Source organism: Megalobrama amblycephala, linkage group LG7 (assembly GCF_018812025.1).
Source record: "Megalobrama amblycephala isolate DHTTF-2021 linkage group LG7, ASM1881202v1, whole genome shotgun sequence".
Classification (NCBI taxonomy): Eukaryota; Metazoa; Chordata; class Actinopteri; order Cypriniformes; family Xenocyprididae; genus Megalobrama; species Megalobrama amblycephala.
In genome coordinates, this window is record NC_063050.1 from 12,265,541 (window position 1) to 12,283,886 (window position 18,346).

Genomic DNA, 18,346 nt, shown 5'->3' on the forward strand with positions numbered 1-18,346 from the left:
CTTCCTGAAACCAAATAACCATGATTTCTTGTTGCATCACTGCATCAATAGAAAGAGATTTACAATAATATAAATGAAGTTCAAGTGTCCAACCAAAGGAACACTGATCGCCATAATGGTGAGTTCAAACTAAAAAGACTAAGTTCAAACTAAAACATTTTAGGAAAATCAACATCAATTTATGCACTCTAAAAAATCCTGGGTTATTTTTTCAACCCAAACGCTGGGTTGAGACTGCTGGGTAAGGATGCTGGGTTGATTTAACCCAATTTGGGGTTGAAAATCATTCTTAATCTGTAACCCAGTGGTGTTGGGTTGGGAACGCGGACGTAAAAGAGAGCATGCATGTCACGTTAACAACACCGAGGATACCAGTGCGAGAAGCCGCCATTTTCTCAGCGTCTTCAGATGGAACTGAGTGAAAGGCGGTTTATGTCATTAAGTCATTATCAATTGTTTTTGTCCAAGAGTATTTTGAGATTTTAAAAAAAGCGCTCAGAAGACGCAAAAATTAAGAGAATAATAAAAATATCTTGATTTGTGTTTCAAAGATTAACTAAAGTCTTATGGTTTTGTAATGACATGAGGGAGAGTAAATTATGACAATTTTCATTTTTGGGTGAACTAATACTTTAAAGGTGCAGTATGTAATAATATTGTCCGCTAGAGGTCGCTAGAGGTCTATTCAAAACAAAGGCGTAGCTTGATGACGCCAAGTTTGAGCGCAGAATCTTGGGACATGTGGTCTTCACCTCAAAAGAATAGGGATATGACTCGAGCAGAAATCATGTTCATGGATGCGATTATTAACATTACTGTAGTATGAAGCAGAGCAGGACAGAGTGTTGTGGAGCTGAACGAGGAGCTGGAGAGATTGAGCAACACACGCCTCACGAGCAGAGGAACTTTTATTATGACACAGTCGCCGGTGCCGCTTCCGCTTTTCCGGTAATGAGGTAACGCAGCTCTGTTTATCATATTAGATACATTTGAGTGTGCTGAAAATGATGTTATAATGTTACTCTGTGCGTTCGCTCGGTGGCTGCTGTTCATTTAACACTTTTGAATGTAAAGTCAAACTGAAAGTTGATGTTCACTGAATGGTCACCGCTGACAATGATTGGCTACCTATGCAGGAGGACGGACATTTTATGTAACACACACACACACACACACATACCTACTTAACTACAATGTGAGGACGTATGACTGGATACCCTACCTTTAGGGACTACCCTTTCTGAAGGGTCTAGAGACTAAAGAAAGACATCACTGCGCTTCTGGAGAAGCCGTTATTACAGATATCACTTGATTTTATCAATAAAACACTTCCTTAAAGACCTGACACTTTACCTTCACATTGGGGACAGTATTTTATATGTCCAGTTTGGGGACATACACAAACTCTGATCTAGTCATCCTTTGAGGACTGTGGAGATACACAGACTCTGGTTAAGGTACACTTTCAGGACTTTGTTGTAACTTGTAATTTTATAAGTTATTTATCCTAAGAAGACACAGAAGTGTAATATTACAATTCAAAGTTTCAATACTGGGTACTGGAATCAAGCTAGAGCAGAGAAACTAGTGTGAGAGACTAAACTGGGCTTTTTAACTTCTTCAAGATCACTGAAAATGGGTAGCATACATTTTCATTTGATTTGCAGCTTGAGATCGAGTGCCTTTGGATTGCTCAGTTGGGAAATGACAATTAACATTCAGAAATATTATTGATTCGACTGTATTGACTATCAGAGAACAAAAGATGAACTGAATTAAGCTGAATAATGACATTATTGTCTTCTGCAGAACTGTTTTACAACTCATATAAGTCATGTCAATTGTTAAAATTTGCAAGTTATTTTAAGGTGTTTTGAAATGAACTGTATAGTATAACACACCTTAGAAATAAAGTTGTCTTGACTTCATGGCAGAGAACACTTCCCTGATCACTGCCTCTAGTTAATTTAGCATTGACTGCAAATAATCATTACCCCAAAATCATCTTAAGATGTTTTCCTCACCCATGTCATCTCTGGCTACTCACTGGGGCTTTAAGACATTAGGCATGTTTTCTGCAAAATGTAATAATAGTCAAAAAACTATATGAATAAAAATAGTGACACACACACTCCGATAAAATGACTCTTTGAGGACTCTAGTGATACACACACTCCGATAAAATGACTCTTTGAGGACTCTAGTGATACACAAAATCTGATAAAATGACTCTTTGAGGACTCCAGTGATACACAAAATCCGATAAAATGACTCTTTGAGGACTCTAGTGATACACAAAATCCGATAAAATGACTCTTTGAGGACTCTAGTGATACACAAAATCCGATAAAATGACTCTTTGAGGACTCTAGTGATACACAAAATCTGATAAAATGACTCTTTGAGGACTCTAGTGATACACAAAATCCGATAAAATGACTCTTTGAGGACTCTAGTGATACACAAAATCTGATAAAATGACTCTTTGAGGACTTTAGTGATACACAAAATCTGATAAAATGACTCTTTGAGGACTCTAGTCATACACACACTCCGATAAAATGACTCTTTGGGGACTCTAGTGAGACAAACTGATTAAATGAGTCTTTAATATTAACAATATCAACACATTGTGGCGAATAACAGAAATTCAAAAAGATTAGAAAAAAAAAAAATTTTTTTACAAAAGACAACAATGCAAATGCAAAACTGGCACTAACTTGGAGGCTTCCGTACTTCCTCCATTCATCCGTCTTTAAAATCTCTCTACTTCCTCCTTTACCTTCACCCTCCTCCTTCCCTTTACATTCACTCGCTCTTCTCACAACCTTTACATTCGCTCCTCCCTCTTTTCATCCCCTTTACATTCGCTCCTCCCCCTTATGCCCTTTACCTCAACAATGAAAACGGAACATTGTAATTAGGGCTGGGCGATATATCGCATGTGATTGTCACGCGCATTTCGTCAGTAAAGCCGGTTCCCTGATTACCGCTAAATCGCCATCACCTGCTTTCAAATGGAGCGGCATTTAATAAACAGAGCCGTAGTTCACTGACAAGCTACGCAATATCACCTTCATTATTGAAGGCGATTCATCTGCGATAATTAACGCGATATTGCGTAGCTTGTCAGTGAACTACGGCTCTGTCTATTAAATGCCGCTCCATTTGAAAGCAGGTGATGGCGATTTAGAGGTAATCAGGGAACCGGCTTTACTGACGAAATGCGCGTGACAATCGCATGCGATATATCGCCCAGCCCTAATTGAAAATGAACTATTCTTTCTTCATTAGCGTTCTTATACTGTCTTTCTTGATATTCTGTTTCATTCCATCCTCAAAACAATTTCTATTTTCATTTTCCTCCATTTCTTACAAAAAGAGAATGTGCTTAAAAGTGTTAAGATGGCATGTAAAATATATTTATAAGAGCTAATATGGGATTATTTTACTTGGAATAAACGGTTCACTCTTTAAAATGTATAAGCATGTTAAAAGGGGCAGTTAAAGAAAAGTATTTTTGATTAGTTTATGCAACATCGCAGTACAGTCTTCTGCTAACAACTTTAATGTACAGCACCTTCGATGATTCAATTGATCGTCCAGTTCTCTATGAGCTGGTCACTAGTTGAGCCACTCTCTTCACACAAATAAGTTAAATAATACTTTTAACACTTTCCACATCATATTATATTTTTACAGTATATATTTTACAGTAAAGAAGTTATAAAAGGCACTGAAGTGTTTTTGTGTTTGTGCCTCCTCACAAACCACCCTTTCTTTTAAGAGTCGTGATCCTGTTCCGCACATAATTTTTCACACGAGTCCATGTTCGCTGCTTCAAAGCTTCTGGCTCTGCGTGAATGCATCTTTCACAGACTTGCTTACCAGGAACTTTGCATGTCTTGATGAACTTCATCATGTGTCTCTCTACTGCTTTTACCTCATTGTCCTCCCATTTCTTTTTTGGAGCATTTGAAGAACCTATGGAATAATTAAAAATGTAATTCTCATAACAACTAAATCAGTGAGTATGACCAAATCATACATATGTCCTAATGTGTAGATTTTTCTGAATTTTGAAAAGCCCTTGGATGGATATTGCTGCTTGGAGCTAATTTATGGTTATTTGATGATTATTGTGTGTGTAGTTTAGAGATTTTTCTTACCTTGATCCTCTTGTGAACCGGATTGATCAGATTGAACAGGTGGATCAGTCTCTGCTGGTGCTGCTGTCTGAGATACGTCACTGTAATCCTCCTCATCACTTGACATGGAATCACCTTGAGCCTCAAGTTGCTCTAAACAATTGATAAAAAAATCAACAGTTTATTGATTATACTTAGCATCTGTAACATATGACTATTTGCAGTTTTTGCAAATATATACAGCACAGACACACACAGACCGTTCAAGTATACTCATACCATTTGGGTCAATTTCAATGTCGTCAAGTTTCTTTCCTTTGAAGTCAGACAGTGTTCCTTTCTCCATGGCAATTAGGACTTTACTCATTTTTGCCAACTGCAGTGTCCCCTCTGGTAACCGGTAATACGGTGACGGTGATGAGGTCATCACAGAGGTGGACACAGCACAGGGTGCCGATGAAGAGGATGCATCAGTTGCAGACGCGACTAAGGATGACTGTAACAGTTTGAAAATATAATTTGAATAAAAACATAAGGTCTACAAGCAAAAGAACTAAGGAAACTATTAATTAATATTAAAATAATTAGCTGTTAATGGACTGAGGACTGAGTATTGTGATGATGTTGACATATTACTCACCAAACAATCTTTTTGTGATAGCTGTTTAGCAATCTTATTGCGTTCATTTTCAATTTCTGCTCTGTTAAAACGTTCATAGGAATCTTCATGATGTTTTCTTAATTTTGCCAGTCTTGATTGAAACCGCTTCTGTGGATATATAAAGAAGTATTTAGCATAAAGGGTTAGTTCACCCAAAAATGAAAATATTGTCAATAATTACTCACCCTCATGTCGTTCCACACCCGTAAGACCTTCATTCATCTTCGGAACACAAATTAAGATATTTTAGATTAAATCCGATGGCTCAGTGAGGCCTGCATCCAAAGCAATAACATTTCCTCTTTCAAGATCCATTAATGTACTAAAAACATATTTAAATCAGTTCATGTGAGTACAGTAGTTCTACTTTAATATTATAAAGCAACGAGAATACTTTTTGTGCGCCAAACAAACAAAATAACGACTTCGACAATATAGTGATGGGCCGATTTCAAAACACTGCTTCGGAGCTTCACAAATTGAATCAGTGACTCGGATCTCCTATCAAACGGCTAAACTGCTGAAATCATATGACTTTGGCACTCCGAGTCACTGATTCAATAGGTTGTTTGCAATCACGTGGTTCTGTTGAATCGCGAAATTCCGGTGGAGGGCAAGCAGTGAAAATTAGAATGGAAGAGATGGGGAAAAGTCCTTTCTTTGCTAGTTTAGAAAGGTTTAAACAGAAAATCACAACATATGTTGGACGTGATCCTTGTGTTATGAAGAGGAGAGACTTTTCCGCTGAATTAAAAGACTTTCCTGTCATCGAGGAGGCAGATATAGAGGATGTGAAGCTGCCGTCACGCCGCATTCAGTTCTAGTCTGGTTTGTTTATATCGCACTGCCTTTCTGCTGGTGATGTTAAGTGCAGTATTTTGATTTTCTGTCATGATTGTGAAAAATGTCGCCATTGTTGGTCATTTATGCTGAATTGAGAATTGTAATAGGAACTCACAATATCATTCAGGGAAAAAAAAATTGACAGTAATACAATTTTCGCCTTGGTTGAGAAGGTGAGGGAAGACGACTTTTAGCAAATGTAATAGTCACTAAATAAACCCACTACCTTTCGCTAAAAAAAAAAAAAAAAAAATCACATACTTTTGAGTTTTGTATTTGGTTTTTGTGTAATAATTAATTAACATTATGTTTGCGAGTATGATCACTCGCTTGTGAATGATTGTAACTTGCACACAGTCACTTCAAAACTGTTCACAAGCTTCTATGGGTTTGATTTTGGTCATTTGTTGAAATAAATACAAAAGTACAGCGTGTCGGTGTCCGTCCCCTGAATGTGACCCTCCTATTCTCCTTCGTGGCCATATGGGGAAAGTGAATATTTACAAAAACAACATTAAAACTAGTTACATTTACACGCTTCCAACAAAGAAATGCATCGACTTCCGTCAGCTTGTTAAATATTTATTTTATTTGGACATTTTCTACCATACGATGGCTGAAGCAGCAGTGCGTGACACTATTCTCGTGGTAACCAGATCAACATTGTGAACAATTCTACAAAACTGAAGTGAAAATACCAAATTATAATTAAATAGGATAAAATATCTTCTCCTCCCTGCAAACGATAGCATGTAGAATGTTAATATTTAACCGAGTCAAAAACAAAAGGTAAGTATCCATATTAATTTCAGTATCAGCAGACGCAAAACGCTATAAAAGGCGACAACTTTTAACGTTAAAAAACGAAATAAGTTATAAAAAACGGTATAAGTTATGTAAACGATATAAACACCTTCTGGGTTCTCGATTTTTACGATTTGAGCAACTATAAACAATGCAAAACCTTTTGAGTTTTTGATAGGATTCCTATATAGAAACATCACTCCCTGCCCTCCAGACTCATTCGCGCTGCTGCTGTGACATCATGTGCAAACAACCCATTCATAAAGCTCCAAAGCAGTGTTTTGAAATCGGCCCATCACTATATTGTTGAAAAGTCGTTATTTTGTTTTTTTGGTGCACAAAAATATTCTCGTCACTTTATAATATTAGGGTTGAATCACTGTACTCACATGAACTGATTTAAATATGTTTTTAGTACCTTTATGGTTCTTGAGAGAGGAAATGTCATTGCTTTGAATGGAGGCCTCACTGAGCCATCGGATTTAATTAAAAATATCTTAATTTGTGTTCTGAAGATTAATGAAGGTCTTACAGGTGTGGAACGACATGAGGATGAGTAATTAATGACATTATTTGAACTAACCTTTTAAACAAACATAAAATGTACATTAACAATATTGAAAATAAAATTGTGACAATAACTAGGTAACTAGCAGAGGTGGGTAGTAAGGCGCTACATTTACATTCCATAACTTTTGGTGCTCAAGCGGTTAATAAACATAACTGCACGTTAGGGTTGGGTATCGTTTGAATTTGAACGATTCCGATTTCGATTCCGGAACGATTCCGGGAAAATCGCAAAGCTAGTCCCGGTTCCAATCAATACTCGATACTCGATACCCAAGCCTACTGCACGTGTCTAAAGAACATTGTAGCTGGAGCTACTTCTCTCTGTTTATGTCTATGACGAGTCACACAGATACTGTGCTTCTCCGCAGTGGTTCCTTCCAGACCGGGAAGGAACCAATTTAACTTTTTACATTTCTTTTCACAGAAATTACATTTCTAATGACAAAATATTATTTTGTACCATTTGGAGTGTTTACACAAAGTGTGCTGGATGAAGTGGACATGCACCTACAATCAACTAAAAACAAACCTTCTAATGCATCCTACGGTCTGCCAGCGATAAAGATCTTTTCTAGTTGAACACCTGTGCACCAGCTGTTAGTAGTTGCCCGTGTTGAATAGGGTGTTCAGTATTTTGGGGGCGGAGCAATGAAGGGAGGGGTGTGGTTGTTTGGGTGTCGATTTCAAATATCAACAGTTTTTCCCAGAAATCATCTAATAGTTGCTGCATTATGAGATAGTTACCGTTTTTCTTGATGTTCTTGCTTTGCCTGACTGCTTATGTGGACCACTGCTGTTCACCTCGTCCAATCCAGGTGAAGAAACAGGAGCAGCACAATGGGGCTGGATGCCAGAAAAGGAACCAGTGAATATAAAAATCAGAAATGTTTGTATAGAACAGAAAAACCAGTAATTACTCTAGCTGTCCTACAGTAACTTTATCTATCACTCCTTTCCTTCTGTTAACACCCAGACACACTACTCACAAAAGAGACAATAATAAAGAATAATGATACAGATGTTTTAAAGTGGACTTACCGATCTCTGCGGACCCAAACTGATGGATGGCTTTTTATCAGAGGATTCAGTTGATGCTTGATTCAAAGGCTTGAGAAATATGAGACCACAATCACATGGTAACTAATCAGATAGTAAAAGATTATCATGAATTACTGATCAATCTTTCTATCATTTTCTTGATAGTACCTTGACTCGCCATGGCCAGTCTGAGTATCCGTGATTGAAAGTGATTTCTTCCCCTGGTAGAATGTCTCGCACAGCAAAGAGACACAGGTGAGGTTTCCTGCTCACTTCAAGGGTTCTCATTTTGCAAGTAGGATTTCTGTGTTCGTCATTTACAAGTCTTCCCAAGGAACAGTCTTCTTTAGATGCATCCATGCTATAAAGACATAAAATTATTACTCAATTCTTGTAATCTTATATATGCTAGACATGTAGAGTTATTTTTAAGTGGAAACCCACCGCTCTGCATAAGTTGTATGTCTCGTTTTTTAATCTACCTGATTCAGACCATCAGCTGATCATCAGGACACAGCTCTATGAACTCAACCGAGTGTGTCAGGTTAAGGAGACAAACAGAATCTGCAGAGAGGAGGGTCTGAGAACCACGGATCTATCGGATAGTGTATGGCAACATCCTCTCAGCAGACAAATGCATCTAACATTCACCATTTTGTTCTCTTTTGGGAATACGGTTAAAAACGAATATTGATGACTCAAAGAAACTGCACTCAGCACCCTTCAAGTCAGTTCATGGTTAAGTTTAAGTATTAAGGGTGTGTTCACACTTGGTATGTTTGTTTAGATTAAAACGAACCCTGGTGCCATTGCTCTTTTATGGCACTTTCTCACTGTGCGGTACGACTCAACTCGGCTCGGTTTGTTCTTCCACTGCAGTTAGTACCGCTTCAAAGTGATTGGGATTATAGTCTGATCATTACAGTTGTGCTGCCACCTCGTCTACTGACCACGATAGAGGCGTTTCTTTTTTCAAGTTGCATGTGATGGTCATTTAAAACAAGTCGATTAAAAAACACGAGACAGCAAACCCGCTAGAATTAAATCTTGCAGGTTTGCGATACAATCTAGTGTCTCTACTACATCAATCCAACAGGTCTGTACTCACCACCAATTTCTGCCACGCCACTGAAAGTCAAACAGGAACGCGTTCTCGGCCTCAGTGTAGTGTTCAGTTCGGTCAAGACTTTCTTCTGAACTCAGAAGTTCACCTCTGTATTCAAGAACGAAATCACGTCTGAAAAAAGCTCTAGTGGTGAAAACCCCACGCCCTGAAGAGGAGAAATGCATTAGATTCAGCAGTTTATTAAGTCAACTATCATTTTGATCATTACTTAAAGTTCTCTGCCATATGATGTACATTATATGTAAAGGGGAAATTGCTGAATGAAAATAGTCAATAGCCAGGCAAATTTCTAAGTATGCTGTGCTTTTATACATTACATTATACTTTAAAATCTTAAAATTATACAGTTAAAATTTCATACACTTTCATACATGAACAATATTATCTTGGCTTTATATCATTTAGAATAGAGTGCTGCAGCAATGACGTATTTTTGCTGGTGATCCGGTAGTTCACATCCCCCTGGTTCCCTCAACTAAAACCCTATATGTTGTTTTAACTGGCTTTTGTATTGCTGCAGAAACTAAGCTTAAGTTTGCCTATTAATACACCACAGTTGAAAAACTTCATCGTCCTCATGATTAAGCTTCAACAACTCGTCTAGAACGTGTCTGTGTTGCATTATTTTTAAAAGAAAATTCTGTGTTTATACATGCATCTCTTCTGGATAGTTTGTCTTTGTTGTGTATGGATGTTTATGGATGGTTTTTGGCTTCTATAGTTTAGATAAAGAGTTTTTTTGTTGTTGTTAAATGTGCCTCCAGGAACTGTAAAACTTTAAAAATCCATCTCCCTGTTTAATAAGTATAATGTTTTGCATTCTTACAATGTATGTTTGAATGGTTGTGTACAGTGTACATCCCTAAATCTACCTCTAAACACAACGAGGCTGTGAAAGGGACTAGTGAGTAGATGACTTTATCTGTTCAGGTGACAATTTTTAATGTCCCAGACAACCTCTGTCTCCCATTTAGACATTTTAAAGTAAAAGCTTTTTTTTTTTTTAAATCACAAGAGGGTATTACTGATGTATTTTGTGTCTTAGAAAAAAAAGTGAAAATAACAGCCCTTACTTAAGGAATTTAACCAAAACCCAATTTAAAAACAAACAAACAAAAAAACATTGATCATGTACATGATCATGCACAACGATATACTGATAACTCAAAAAAAAAAAAAATCACCTTATTAAAATTATCCATTGTCCTGGTTTACATACAAACCAATAACCACCTAAAAGTGTTAGTTCACCCAAAAATAAAAATTCTGTCATTAATTCCTCTCCCTCATGTCGTTCCACACCCGTAAGACCTTCATTCATCTTCAGAACACAAATTAAGATATATTTGATGAAATTCAATGGCTCAGTGAGGCCTGCATTGAGAGTAAGATAATTTCCTTTTTCAGTGTCCAGAAAGCTACTAAAGACATATTTAAAACAGATCATGTGACTACAGTGGTTCAATACTTTTTGTGCGCCCAAAATCAGTCATCACTAGATATTATTGAATAAAGTGGTTATTTTGTTTTTCTGTGCACAAAAAGTATTCTCAACACTTCATAACATTAAGGTTGAACCACTGTAGTCACATGACTGTTTTAAATATGTCTTTAGTAGCTTTAGAGGCCTCACCGAGACATCGGATTTCATCAAAAATATCTTAATTTGTGTTCTGAAGATGAATGAAGGTCTTCCAGGTGTGGGAAAACATGAGGGTGAGTAATTAATGACAGCAACTTCATTTTGGGTTAACTAACCCTTTAAACTACAAGACTTTATTTGTAAAGCAGGTTATTCTGCATTAATGACATCAAAACCTAACCATTCGTGTATCTGGTTAGTCATAAATACTTGCCTTTATATTTGCTGATGAACTGCTCTTGAAGCCCAGGCTTATCAGCTCTACGGGTCATGTGATCCTCTGCATCCTGCAGAGGTGTTTTACGCCTTTTGCTTTTCAGCATTATTTCTGGAAAAAAAAGAAATAAAAAGAAATATAAGGTGAATGGATTAAATAAGCATTTTTAAAAAATTTTTTGATCTTACTGGAATTGTTCACCCAAAAATGTACATAATTTTTGTACTAATGTTGTTCCAAACCTGTCATGTTGTTCCAAACCTGTGTTGTGTTTTTCTGTGGAACACTAAAGTTTATCAAACTCAAATATAATCGAGAAATAAAACATTAACAGAAAATAATTTAACCACTAAAGTAAACATACATCTTACTAACTTTCATATTTCCCAGTGTATTTTAGTTATCATGCATTTTCGGGACAACACTTGATCTCACCTCTCCCATCATTCGGCTCTTCTGACCCGTCTCGGCCTTAAGGTCATGACTGAGAGCATGATCTACAACAGTGGCTCTTATTTCCATCAGAAACATCTCAGTCTTGGCCTCTTCTACCTCTTCCTCTGTTCTCCTCCGTACCCTTCCACCACACAGCTAGCATAATTTCACCAATCACATCATCAGCAGATGGGGAACAAGTTAGGAGGAAAAAGTGCTTCCAGTCATTGTGTTCTTGCGTCTTCAATGGTTACCTCTAAAGAAAGACATGTACCCATCATCGCTTTACAGCAATTTCTTTGCATGTGAGGCCATTTTGATGCAAAGCACCTGAAAGAACCATTCAGTGGATCATCAAGATGTTTTTTTTTTTTTTTTCTTCACGTTTTTACTCATTTTAGATTGGTAAAATAATAGTTTGCAGTTTGTTACAAATTTATGAAGAACAAAACTATTAAACTTGTCAAAAACACAACAAAAACATTCAATCGCACATTATACAAGTCCAAATGATTACCAAATGAGTATTTTCAAGAGAGAGAAAAATGTAAATAAAGTCTTTACACACAAAAAAATAAAACAAATGACAAAATAAAAGACAAGAGCTTCCCCCCAAAAAGAAAACTTCTCAAAGAATTTTAACATAATATTTTACAAAAAAACAAACAACAACAAAAAAAAGTTTGATTCTGTGGATTATTTATTTTTACACATTTAAATGTCCATTCTAGCAGGAAATGTTTATTTCAGATGTATTTGTTCTATAAGTCTTTTTATTTTTATTTTTTGTATACAGCAAAACCCCCAGTGTTAAATATCATTGCGCCTGCTGCACTCATGGTACGGCAGCAAAGTTTCTTGATCATTACTCCAGAATGAGAGTATAGTTCCTAGCCATATCAGCCTAGAAAATCACAACTTTTTTCATTTTCTGTCGGTCTTAGTACACGATGTAACTACAGAAGAGTCAAGTTTTAAATAGGAAAAATATCGAAAATCTTTGGTCATTTTTTTGAGCGAGATGCTAACGGTCTAATCAGATTCAATGAACTATGCTAATGTAGAGCCCTTCTAAATTTAAGGTTTTATTTTTTATAAAAGATCTTAATGGGAGATTATTATTTTTTTTATTGAAAAGAAAAGTGTTATAAAAGTTATTTGCTTTTGTGATCAAGTGTGTTTGAATATTTGAGTGTGGATTCACATTTGTGATCACAACCATTATTATTTTTTTTATTTTGGGGGTGAAGTTATTTGCAAAGTAATTCATATTTTGTTTGTGTACAAAGTTTTAATGCTGTTAAAATTTGGGGGAAAATTACAGAAAATGTATTTTTATTTCATTGGAAATTTGTTTAACCAATGAGGTGCTCTCATGGTGACCCCTCGAGTTCGAGGGGCGGAGTCAAGAGAGATGGGAAAAATAATACAGCTTGATGTTGTCGGTAGAGAGTTGAATGAGGATTAGTAAACAAAACAAAAAAGACTGAGCTCAACGATTTTAACAGTTAAGAGACTGTAAGAACTGAATATCCAAAAAGACTGAGTTTAGAAAGGGATTTATTTTTGTTTTTGAAAAGGCGATTGAACTAACAAAAGTGATCGAAAGTGTCTGAGAAGTGTGCACTGATGACAGAGTGATCGGAAGGAGAGATCAAAGCTGCTGTGTTGCCGTGACAAATCGGGATTTGTTCGTGGATGGAGAAGTCTGGACGTGTTGTTCGTCGTCGCTGGATGCCTCCAGGGTCCGTGTATCTTTTGGTCATTCGTTTTTTGATTTAATAATGAAATCGGAAAATGAAAAACGGCACCTTTTTCGTTTTTCATTTTTTTCAAACAAAACGAAAAACAAGAATTCGGCTTGATTTTTCGTTTTTCGTTCAGGGGTAGAAAATGAATAAACAACTTGAATATTTGATCTCAACATGTGGCAAGTATAGGTCTCTGCGGAACAAAAGAGGGGCGTCTCCCAATTTTGGGGTGTTTTCTAACTGAGAGAGGTATTTATAACGATCCAACCAAAAAAGTACGGAAGCCGGGATATGCGTTTTTTTAAAGTACGAAAGGCCATTCATTATTTTTTTTTTTTTTTCTTGTTTTCTTATGATTACAACTACTTTTTTAATGTTTAGAGATAATGAAAAATAAATAAAATATTGCTGCATGCTTGACTTCCGTAACAGGGAAACTATGCGTTTTTCCCGAGTGCCTGCCTAGACATATGGAAACATTTTACTATAATACATTCATTTATTTTGAAGAGTATGAACTATTTTACAGGACCTGTAGCTTATAGCTCGAGAGGGCGAAATATATGATTTATGCAAATTTTATTAGCCTACTCCGTTTTTTTAGTGCTAGTTATTTATTTATTTTATTATTATTATTTTGCATAAACTAGCCTACGAATTATAATGACACGGGATGTAATTTTGTCACAATGGCTATATATTTTACATAGACAAATAGTCATTTGTCTGAACTTATCCAGTCGGCGTCATTTGGTTGGACATGGGGTGTAAAAATACAATAGTAATTGATAGTAAATAGTGTTTTTGAACCAGTAAATTGTAGTATACTGTATATTATAGTATTTACAACACTTTGTTAATGAATGCTACAGCATAGGCTGTAGACAGTAGCCTACTTTAGTTTTTACTACAGTTAGCTGCGTGTATTGTAGTATAATATAGTTTAAAGAAAACTTAGTACAGTAACATAATTTGTTTATATTATAGTTGTTATATTACCACAGCAATAGCCTATAGAATTACCACAACAAATTAATTCAAGTATGGTTCAAAAACACTAGGCCTATAGTATTTACTATAAATTACTACGGTATTTTTTCACCTCAAATAGTTTCTTAAGGCTAGATCCTTCTTGTGCTACAAGTCTTGTTTAATAATTGATGCTCTTCAATATGAATAACGCAGAAGAGCAGGCACGCGATCAACAGCCTATTTTATTTAATCTCTCGCATGCCAAATTTCATGTGCATAGTGTAAACCTTCGTCATAAAAGCTATATAGTATTATATATATTATATATATATAATATTAAAATGACATAACCACTGCACTATTTCAACAGACAAGCAGAGAGAATACGTATAGACAGTGCTTGTGATATAATTAACTTTAATTTTAAGTGTTTGTTTTTTATAGGCTATCAACCACAGAAACATGACTGCCTCAGCGTATATTGTATAAGTATAAGCTTTATATGCATTAAATAAGACTACTGACTTACTGACCTTGTGTAAACTTTAAAAAAAAAAAAAATTGTTAACCTGAAATTATGACTCTGAAGACTTTAAACATTATAATCATTTTATTGACCACAGACACTGTGCCACAACCTAATGGCAAAACTAAAACAAATCAAGTGACTAACAGATACATCAAATAGAATAGCGAATGTTAGCTAATAATAGTTATCGCTAGAAGTGAGTGGAAGATTGCTTGGAGCTTTTTACAACGAGCTAGCAAGCATATTCACATAAAAGAAACGTTAAACAACTTAAACAATACACTTACATTCATATACAATACATATCTCTTATTGTTTTTCTGGAAATATCCCACTCGATTTGAGCAAATCAGGTAAAGAGGTTGAAAAACACCTATTCCCGTTGTGACAACACCCCAAAGTTGGGAACCGCCCCTTTTTGTTCCGCAGAGACCTCCTTCTCACATGTGGGCGGGAATGAAACGCCCCTTTCCGCTGATTGGTCAACCAAACATTAAACTGTGCCGTCATCAGTTCTTCCGCAGTTCAGAGCAGCAGAATAATAGTCCTTCACTGCGATGGATTTAACGCGTTTATTGCAACTATATAATCACTTTTAAATTTACATTTAATCTTAATCTCTGTCTCTTGATCTCTATCTCTCAAACAGCCAGACTAACGAATGACTTGAGACACAAATCGAGGCAGAGCCTGTAGACAAGGCTTTCTTCTGTGTCCATAAAAACGCGTGTTTACTTCGCACCTGCACTCACAACTACAGCCAATAGCTTTGACACACTGCCTGTTTTATTATTGCTGACCACCATCGTAGTTAATATTCACAGCACATCTATTATAGTTCTATTATGATTTTTATTCAGTCAACAGATGGATATCATAATGCCATTATCTAATGTTTCAGTGATTGACTTTAGTGAAATATGAATTTGACATAACGATTTTACGGTGAACTTGTTTGAGTTATATGAATAAAACCCTGAAATAAGACTTTGTACAATAAACCAGAGATGGAAGGTATTTATATTTAATGCCATCTACCAGTGTCAGAAATTAACTTAAATGGGACAAATGATTTTCAGGGTTTTTTTTTTTTACCTTTATATATAATTTATTTCCTAATCTTATTAAATATTTATGCTATCTATAATGTTAAATTCTTAAATGTAGTCAAATAAATTAGAATAATATGTAACTAGGCTGTTACCAATTATCAGTCAACTGCATGATGCTTTCAGATGTAGCTACTTACAGTAAATACATTTACACATTAATTACAACAGTATAATATAATGAGATTAATATTTTAAACAACATTTTTATTCAGAAATATGAAATGACAAGATGAAATAATACTTGGATTATGAAAGTAATATCGCCACTAGGTGGCGGTAAGTCATTGTGTTAAAGAAGGAGTCATTTATTCATTTGTCGATTCGTTCAAAGCGCTGGTTCATTCAGGAATAAAATCAAGTGGCTCTCTATATTACTTGGTCACTGAATCATCGTCTATATTAATGGGTTGTTCAAAGACTCTTATTCATTCAGGAATGAAACAACTCCGTGTGCATACTGCGAGTCAGTCGCACAACTGTTCTTTGACTTTATTTGCTTTGGAAATAACCGTTCTGGGGTGCGTTTCCCGAAAGCATCGTTGGTGAACTATGGTCGTAAGTCCCATTGAACTCTATTGGTAACGACGGAACTTACGACCATAGTTCGCTTTGGGAAACGCACCCCTGTCTGCCATCCGTTAGCCGGCCAATACTTAATATTAATTAGGTAATCTCAGCGTATTGCCTAAAACAAAAGGGTTTTTTGTTTTGTTTTGTTTTTTTGAAAATTTGTTAAAAACCACAGTAGAGCTATATACTATTTTTGGCGGCTGTTACAGAAACATTTTTACAAAAAAATTCTGATTAAACCTTGAGATTTGAAGTATTAGATAGCTTTGATATTTGCACCACTACAATGACAATAATTATTAATTTCTGATAGAAATGCAATATTAATCGGTAGTTATTAATAGAATAACGAGACACAAACCTTTACATTCAATCGCGTTTGGTCCCATTTATTTTTGATCACAGTGCATACTGCATACACATACAAACTTTAAGTCCAAAAGTGCGCACATTTGTAGAAATGAACATTTACCTCAGATTTCATTAGATACTTTTTACAGTCTATGATTAGATAGAATAAGCCGGGCCGTACACAGGGTTTCATATTTGCCGAGGTCAGAAAATGTAGTTTCCTAGGGGGGTACGGGGGCATGCTCCCCCGAAAATTTAGATTTCCCTGGTGTACATATGTACATTTTAAGGCCAACAAATTGGATAACAATTTAAAACCATGTCAACAAATAAATGCATGCACAGTTTTGAGGCAGCTTTAATCGCATGTTTGGTAATTTCATGACTTAACTTACAACAGAACAACGACGGTCATTGCTCATAGTTTCTTTTGCGATTTATTTAAGCTATAATAAAGTAATTAAATGCAGCGCGCGCAGGCGCATTTGCTCATGCAATTCTTGAGTGCGCGCCGCTATCTCTGTAGCCTGACTACGTCAGACTTCCTACTTCCGCTCAATTTCATTTCGCTTCTGTACTCAGTCTGATACAGCGTCAGAGCTTTGTGTTTGCCACCGGTCTGGAAACAGCCGGGCCAATCAACGAACAGAGGGCGGGCTGAGAGCCGTGACGTAGATGCTAAGCGCCGAGTTTTACATTGTAGGTTAGAGAAATCGAAAACCGAAACGACCGCGGAAATGGGAAACGAGACACGGGATGCAAACTTCGGGATGCATTAACTTCGCATAATCTGCAAAAGTCGTTTACAGCCATGTTCACTCCGGTATTTCGCTCACATCATCATGTGTTTACAACAGGTTTACAGTGGAAGTTCAATCATAGATTTGAGTTAGATGCATGATGTCTGTGCTTCGATGCGGCTGTACAGGCGGATAACATACGTCATAACTAAACGTATCTGATTGGCTTATGGGTAACCAATGATTTTAAACTTCAGACAAGCGTCCCCTAGCGAGAGAGAAAACACTTCTCTATTATGCCATTCCAGACTCTGTCTACGAAGCAAAGAGAAGTAGCAGAGTCTGGTATTACCAGGCTACTATCTCTGTGCTGTCGCGTGAGTTGCGCAGCGTTGCCACACAGATTTTGATAGGTGGTCAGCAATAATAAAACAGACAGTGTGTCAAAGGTATTTGCTATTAGGTAGTTGTGAGTGCAGGTGCGAAGTAAATTGTTATTTCTGAGATAAACTAGTATAATGATTATAATATTTCTGAGCTAAACACGCGTTTTTATGGACACACAGAAGAAAGCCTCTACAGGCTCTGCCTCGATTTGTGTCTCAAATCATTCGTTAGTCTGGCTGTTTGAGAGATAGAGATCAAGAGATAGAGATAAATGTAAATTTAAAAGTGATTAGTTGCAATAAACGCGTTAAATCCATCGCAGCGAAGGACTATTATTCTGCTGAGCTGAACAGCGGAAGAACTGATGACGGCACAGTTTAATGTTTGGTTGACCAATCAGCGGAAAGGGGCGTTTCATTCCCGCCCACATGTTGAGATCAAATATTCAAG

The 18,346-nt window shown here is 36.4% G+C and overlaps 2 protein-coding genes across 3 annotated transcripts in view; both read right to left on the minus strand.

Annotated features, from left to right (window-relative positions):
• LOC125271359 (complement C3-like) overlaps positions 1 to 18,346 on the minus strand; it is a 731,185-nt gene that overhangs the window by 642,956 nt on the left and 69,883 nt on the right. The window lies entirely within an intron of this gene.
• Positions 3,709 to 11,161, minus strand: LOC125271361 (histone-lysine N-methyltransferase ash1-like). 2 transcript variants are annotated; one of them, XM_048195428.1, is made up of 9 exons: positions 11,047 to 11,161; positions 9,173 to 9,335; positions 8,233 to 8,425; positions 8,065 to 8,133; positions 7,771 to 7,869; positions 4,789 to 4,917; positions 4,428 to 4,644; positions 4,170 to 4,301; positions 3,709 to 3,984 (listed from the first exon to the last, which is right to left on the minus strand). In XM_048195428.1, the coding sequence occupies exons 1-9, from the start codon at positions 11,153 to 11,155 to the stop codon at positions 3,764 to 3,766; spliced, it is 1,332 nt and encodes a 443-aa protein (XP_048051385.1). In that variant the 5' UTR covers positions 11,156 to 11,161; the 3' UTR covers positions 3,709 to 3,763. The 2 variants fall into 2 exon arrangements, with proteins under 2 accessions (XP_048051385.1, XP_048051386.1); XM_048195429.1 differs by lacking the exon at positions 4,789 to 4,917.

What these genes read in the sequence shown, in the direction of transcription:
- LOC125271361 (XM_048195428.1), bottom strand. Translation starts at nt 11,155, where the DNA reads ATGCTGAAAAGCAAAAGGCGTAAAACACCTCTGCAGGATGCAGAGGAT. An exon ending in TGGCGTGGCAGAAATTGGTG is followed by an intron (nt 8,426 to 9,172) that starts GTGAGTACAGAC and finishes ATGTCTTTATAG; the next exon opens with CATGGATGCATCTAAAGAAG. An exon ending in CATTGAAATTGACCCAAATG is followed by an intron (nt 4,302 to 4,427) that starts GTATGAGTATAC and finishes TCAATTGTTTAG; the next exon opens with AGCAACTTGAGGCTCAAGGT.